At 60.8% G+C, this 6,598-nt stretch overlaps 1 protein-coding gene across 2 annotated transcripts; it reads left to right on the forward strand.

Annotated features, from left to right (window-relative positions):
* The first annotated feature begins 27 nt into the window (after nucleotides 1–27).
* On the forward strand, nucleotides 28–6,212 carry MAVS (mitochondrial antiviral signaling protein). Of its 2 annotated transcripts, none has more exons than XM_026072768.1 (6): nucleotides 28–679; nucleotides 783–957; nucleotides 1,200–1,402; nucleotides 1,882–2,365; nucleotides 2,584–2,723; nucleotides 3,144–6,212. In XM_026072768.1, exons 1-6 carry the CDS (start codon nucleotides 563–565, stop codon nucleotides 3,783–3,785), a joined length of 1,761 nt encoding a protein of 586 aa, XP_025928553.1. In that variant the 5' UTR covers nucleotides 28–562; the 3' UTR covers nucleotides 3,786–6,212. The 2 variants fall into 2 exon arrangements, with proteins under 2 accessions (XP_025928553.1, XP_025928552.1); XM_026072767.1 differs by having other exon boundaries at nucleotides 550–679; nucleotides 2,587–2,723.
* The last annotated feature ends 386 nt before the right edge of the window (nucleotides 6,213–6,598 follow it).

The raw sequence follows: 6,598 nt of genomic DNA on the forward strand, positions 1-6,598 counted from the left end.
AGCCCCTGCGCGGCGGGGCGGCCTCAGCCCCCTCCCGTGCAAATTTCCCTGGGATTCAGGCACCCGGCGGTTGCTTCTCTCTCTTCCCCTTTCCGTTGCTTTTTGGAAAGTTTTGCTCGTGGGGAGCAGCCCCCCCGGGGGTGGGTTAAGCTCGAGTGGGTTTGCAAATGCAAAGCCCCCCCCCTCCGCGCTGCAAGTCGAGGGAGCCCGGCCGGAGAGGAGAGCCGGGGCCTGCTGGAGCCTGCCCCTTCCTGGCTGCGATTTTCCTGGAAGCGAGAGCTTTATTGCGTTTCGTAGGAAAACGAAGCCTCCGCTCCGGGAGGCGCCACGTTGCCCGGTGATTAGTCTAGGATTAACGCCGGGCTGCGAGCGTTCGCCCCCGTTTCGCCTCCCCYAGCAAGGCCCCGCGTGCTGCGTGGGTTTTTCTGTGCCCAGGGCACCGGCTTTTGGGGYGCTTGACGGTCCGGCGCGGCCCGAACTCCCGTATAAGCAGCAACAGGAGCCGGCGCGTTGGTCTCCGCTCGCGTCAAACCTCTCCGCCTGCTCCAGGTGCTGCGCCGCGATGGGTTTCGCCGAGGACAAGGTGTACGACCACATTTTGAGAAACTTGAGCAATTTCAGGAACATCCACGTGACGTCGCTGGCCCATTCCCTGACCTGCCTCACCGAAGCGGACAGGGTAAGGGCCCTTTGCCGCCGCGGGTCGGGGGCGCGCGCGGGGGCGTCGCGGGCGGTTTCGGGCCCCCTTCTCACGTGGCCTCGCGTCGGGGCGTTTCGTTTAGGACGAGCTGCAGGCCCGCGAGGAGATGCGGGGCAGCCACGCGGCCGTGTTCAAGTTCTACCAGTACCTGAAGTGCCGGCGGGGCTGGGTGACGGATCTCATCAACGCGCTGCACCAGAACAACGCGGGGCACCTGGCCGAGGAGCTGCAGCAGCTCTACGACCTCTACCGCGTCCGTGAGTGGCCTCGCCGTCCCCGGGCCCCCCCTTCCCGCGGCGGGGCGGGTGCCGCCGAGACACGTCGGCTCTCTCGGGGTCGCTCCGTTAAATGGTTTCGGGGAAGGAGCCCGAGTGCTGGACGCGGGGGTCCGCGCCGGTAGCTGCGCCTGGGAGGTACCCTGGCATGGAGACGCTCGGGCTGACAGCGGATCCGGGCTCTCCCGTCTCGTCTCCCATCGCCACCTCCTTCCCTCCCGCAGCCGGCGGTGCTCCGGGCTCCTCCGCCAGCGCCCGGATGCCGTCCCTGGGGACAAATCCTGCTCCGGGAGCCCCGATGCCTGAGCAGCCGCRCCGCGACCTGCCTGCCAGCGGCCAGCCGCCGCTCCTGCCCCACGCCACCACTGCGGACAGCTTGGATGCTGCCAGCACGGACCTGGACTCCAGGGCCCCGGTGCAGGAATCGGTGAGTGGGGCGCGTGTTGGACGTGGCTGCAAACATCCTTTGTGGCCTGCAACGGCATTATTATTATTATTTTATTTTTTGGAGAGCCGGGAGCCTGCGTTAGGGCCAGGCTCTTTCCGGGACGCTGCGTTTCTGCGCCGTTAGGGCAGGACGGAGCGGCCGCAAAGCGTCGAGGGGGCAGCTGTTATCGAGGCCTCTCCTCCCTCCGTCCTGGGCGCTGCAGAGCTGTTTTCCCCGTCTTTACCAGCGTGTTCCCGGCTAGTCCGTGCAAGCGAGGTGTTGGGATGCCACAAGCAGCTCCTTGGCGCTGATCCCTGCCGTGTCTGTGTCCGGGGAGACGTGGGAGGCCCTGGCACCCTGCTGCTCGCGTGCCCTTCCCGCACCAAACCCTTGCGTTGCAACGCGGCCGCCTGCATTCGGAAGCGCCGGATGCGGGAACGCTAACAGCGGTGGTTTGACGCGGCTCGTTTTCCTTCCAGCTCCCGAAGGAGCCCCCGGAGCAAGAGGGTCCCCCGCCGCCTCCGCCCGGCGGCGCGGCCTGCAACGGAGCAAGCGACGGGCTCCGCGGAGAGGAGCAGGGCCGGGACTGGCCGAGCCGCCAGCAGCACCCGGTGTGCGTGGACAACGGGTATTTCGGGAACGCGAACCACCTGAACCGCGGTGGTGGTGGCACCTCGGGCCTGGGCCGGTCTCTGGTGTCGCGGGATCCGGGCGCCGTGCGCAGGAACGAACCTGAAGAGGTTCACTACGTCTCCACCGAGCTGCCTCCGAGGCCGGCGGAGGCCACTCCGCTGCAGCCCCCGGACTTGCCGAAGACACCGCAGACCCGGCCCGTGTGCGGCTCCGGGCACGGAGAGCCCTCGGGCAGCTTCATGGATGTGCGCAACCCCCTCCTCATCCAAAAACAGTTCGATGCGGAGCAGAAGCGGCTCGGGATGCTGGGAGACCGCGGAGGAGATGGAGGTGGGTTTCCTTCCTGGGGAACCGGGCCGCAGGCTCCGGCGTCTCTTTTTTTCCATGCCGCTGAGCGTGGAGACGGGACAAAACGGCGAAAAGCCCGCGGACGCGCGCGTGCCTCGGAGGTGGCACTGCCCTGCTGYAGCGTCCGTGGGGAAGAGCGAACCTCGCCTTCCTTTTGGGTCTCCTGGTTAACGTGGTGCGTTTTGGTTTGTCCCCCTCAGCAGCCCCCCCAGGCTCTGCTCCTGCGCCCACGGGCACTTACACGTCAAGCGGTGCCTCCTTGAAGCCTCCGCTGCAAGAGGGAAAAGCGCTTGAAGGGCAGAGAGCCGGCAGCGCCCCGTCCGTGCCGACGACGGAGAAAGTAGGTGATCTTAGTTTGCCGGGTGGCCGCTTGCGTTTGGTTCGGATCCTCGCGATCCTTCTTCTGGCCGGAGCCTTTTTGTCACCGGCGGTGTGTTCCTTCAGGGCTTTCCCACCACGTTATCCCGTCCCCATCCTGGTGCTCTACTTTAAAGCGTTGCTGCCTCTGTCTCCTCTGCCTTCCCGTATCCCCCCCTAATCCCAAAGGCTCTCCGGAGATGCAGTACCCTCCTGCCTTGCTCACCCAGCCCAGGGAGCTGCTGGTGGCCCAGCCTGGCTTTCCAGCGGCTGGAGACGTGGTGGCCGAGGGCTCCGAGCGCCGGAGCTGGGCTTGTTGCTTGACGCGGGCGCCCAAAACGAGGCTGAACGGGTGATCCCCGCGGCACCCAGCTGAGACAGCCCCTCTCGTTGTCTCCCAAAGGTGCTCCCAGCCTCGGCAGCCCCTTTCCTGGGCACGGCCGTTGCAGGCGGCTTGGAAGACGCAGCTGGGAGGAGATCCTCCCCGGCGTCTCACGGCGGCGCRGAGGAAGACGAGGAGTTCAGCAAGCCAGGCGTTCTCCTCTCCATGGTGGAGGAGAGCCCGGCGGTGGCCGGCAGATGTCGGAGCTTGCGGGAGCCCAGCACTCCGTATTCGGGGGACTCGGATCGCCTCGAGTTAAGCAGCRACCCGCTGATGCTGAGCACAGACAGCTCGAGCCCTGGAAGCRCCTCCTTGGGGCGCTGGTCCCCGGCTCCGGCGGGTCGTGCAGACCCTAGGGGAGAGGAGGCAACGGGAGCAAGCTCCCGTCCACCTCCAAACCAGGACACCTCCCTGGGCACCCACGAGGTCCGGGTGGACCATTACCCCAGCGTCCTGCTTGGGGCACCCCAGGACCTCCCGGAGCGAGACAATCCCTTCGGAAACCCTCCAGCTTTTGACTCGAGCACCAGCTCCAACTCGTCTCAGGCCAAAGTCCCCCCAAGAGACAGCAGTGGCTCGTCTTTGTCGTACATCGCACCAGCTGCAGGCATCGCACTGATTTCAGCCGTGGCCTTTCTGGTATACGCTCGACTGCAGAAATAGCGCTGGAGCAGAGCGAAGAGATGATGGGATGCCACTGTCATYGCTCAGCCTGGGTGATTCCTCTTCGAAGCGGGAATTTGGCCAACGTGCTTAAAGCCTGAAGAGCGGGGAGGTTGGTAGGGCCTTGTTAACTCTCCCTTGGAAGGTTTCACTGGAGGCCTTGGTTGCGTGATGCTGTTGGGTTTTGGTATGTTCCTCTGTTTCCCAACCATCTTGTCTGGTCCCTTCTCCTGTTGCACTTGCAGAGAGGGTCTCACTCGGGGACCAATCCCCCAAGTCAAAAATCAAAGCCTTCCTGGTGATTCTCCACGTCTTCCTTCTTCAGTCCTAGAAGACGCCAGGGAAATGTTTCCTGGTGGTCCAAAGAGTGACCTTCCAGGTCCAAGGAAGGGTTTTGCATACGTCCTGAAAAGGCGGAGCCGATTTTGTTGGCTCTGCTCAGCTTGACTTGAAAATGTGCCCACGGGTCTGCGCACCAGCCTTCACCAGGTGCCCAACCTTACGTTGCGTCTCTGGCTCTGCTGCTGGGACCTTGGCCCGTCTCTGCTGTCCTCTCCTCCGGCCCTGGGCATACAGCAAGGACCGTGGTGCAGCAAGGCACGCAGGCATGGCTGGTGCTTCCACCTTGCCGAAGCCTTAACTGGTGTGTCTCCCCACTGCTGGGAGGCTCTAACGAAGCAAAGTTCGTTGCCATCATGGGAAGGGGAAGTTCAGCAGCTCCCGAGGGCTTTGCTGCCATCCCCGTGATGAGAACGCGACAGGCCAGACTGCATCCGTGCTTTTGCTCGGAGCATCCTCCCCTTTCCCTCGTGGCACGGGGATGGCACGGGGTCTGGGATGGCTGGCATGCAGCTTGCTGTGTGGGGTGACGGGGCCGAACGGTTGCTCCTCCCTCGGTGGGGATGAAGCACCCGTTTTCCCTAGCAGCTCCTGCAAGGTTTAATCCAGGAGCGCTCCTGGGAGGCCGCTGGGCTGTGTCCTCGGAGCCTGCTATAAATACGACAGGATCTATAAGGTTGCGACAACCTTGTGGTGTTTGGTGTGAAGTGTCTTCCCGTGGCACGTCAGGTGCCTTCTCCGTTCCCCCTGCGTTGCCGTGGGCCGAGTTTGCGCTCCCCGCCGCCGTCTGGAGGGACGCACGGCGCAAGCCTCGGCGGGAGGCTGCTGGTGCCGCGTCCCGGAGCTGCCCGGCAGCCCCTCGCCTCCGCTCGGGTACCGCAGAGCCCGTGGAGCTGACCGCCCGGCAGGAGTCCTTGCTGGGGGAGATGCTGGGGACTTCAGAAGTCACCTGTCTGCATCTGCCCCATCCCACGTCCCCGCCGTGTTTCCCCCCATCCCCTTCGCAGTCCCCAGGGCTGGGGGACTTTTGGCCGAGTTTATGGGGTTGGCAGCTGCCAACGCTTTCCCTTTCCTCAGCAGTGCCAGAAGCGCCTCTCCTAAATGATGACGACTACAAATACGTGCAATAGCGAGATGCTAGTTTTGATATGACGGGGCTGCTTTTCGGGGTGAACCTGAGCTCGTTCGCAGCTTGCTCGTGTCTAGCGCTCTGCCTATCGGAGGAGCGGAGTGTAATTTTAAATGCAACGCAACCCTTCTGCTGGGAGAGGTGACGCTGGGGCTGTTCTCCCCATTTGAAGACGGGGTGGTGACTTGCCCAAAACCGCCCTGCAAGCAGGGCAGGCACGGGACTCCAAGAACAACCCCGGAGTCCCCATCGGCAGCCCCCAATAAGCTGTTTTTTCTATTTTAGTAATTTCGCCGGGGGGAGGTTTGTGTAGACCTGTGACCTCTCCGTGGAAGCTGCAGCTTTCAGCACTTCCAGTTGCTCTGTTTGCAAAGGGTAGAGAGATCTCCCCAAATCCTTCCACCTTGTTAAAAGACTGGTGTTTATTACTGAGCGTTGTACTGAAATAAAGCAGAAATTGTTAGCGAATATCCATACTGTAAAGCAGAGAGCATTTGAGCCCGTGTAACCACACGGCAGAATCCGTCAGAAAATTCAGCCCTCTAAAGAGGGGGGGGCACGTGTCTTCTCCACGTGCTTCTGCATGATTCGGAGGACATCTGTGAGATCCCAAACCAGCAGCATCCGCACCAAGGCCCTCTTCTCTAACGCTTTACTTGTCTGTAAAATTCTTCACGTGTTTTTTCCGATACTTTTTAGCAATGGCACGCGCGCTGTATTTTCACATTGAATCACTCTTGTGAAACAGCTGGTTTATCGCTGCTTTGGACTTGATAAATGTGTGCCCAGTTTTCTCTCTATTTAGTGTGAAATGTTGGTATTTTTAGAGATGTATCATGGAGTTTTGAAAGCATAATCGGCAGGAGAACCTGCAGGAGGGAACTGTGTCCCTGCAAATCTTTTAAAAAAGAAGCCTTTTGCGAAATATATAATAAAATTGTTTGTGATTTAACATTCAACTTGTGAGGTTGTCACGCGTGTTTGTAAGTTTGGCGGGGGGAGAGGGAAATCTTGGCTTTTCATGCTTCCGTGGAGCAAAGAAAGATGTGAAGTAGTTTTCAAATGGAAGCGGAATGGAGAATTAAGTCACCTACCTTCCCTGATCAGGGAATGGTTTTAGAAGCCAGAAGTGCTGCAGAGAAGAGGAGGCCACAAGGGATTAAAAGGCCTGTCCTCTGCTTTTCTGGTTTATTCCAGTTGATGCAACTTGGTTTTCCCATCGGGGAGAGATAGATGCTGTTAATTAAAAAAGGTTGTTCCTACGAGTTTTGCCATGTGCAATTTTGCGCGACTCCCTCAGTAGCAGTTGGATCATTTCCCTCACTCTGGAGTTGCGTTGGAATTT

Source organism: Apteryx rowi, unplaced genomic scaffold (assembly GCF_003343035.1).
Source record: "Apteryx rowi isolate R43461 unplaced genomic scaffold, aptRow1 scaffold_35, whole genome shotgun sequence".
In the NCBI taxonomy this organism is placed as follows: Eukaryota; Metazoa; Chordata; class Aves; order Apterygiformes; family Apterygidae; genus Apteryx; species Apteryx rowi.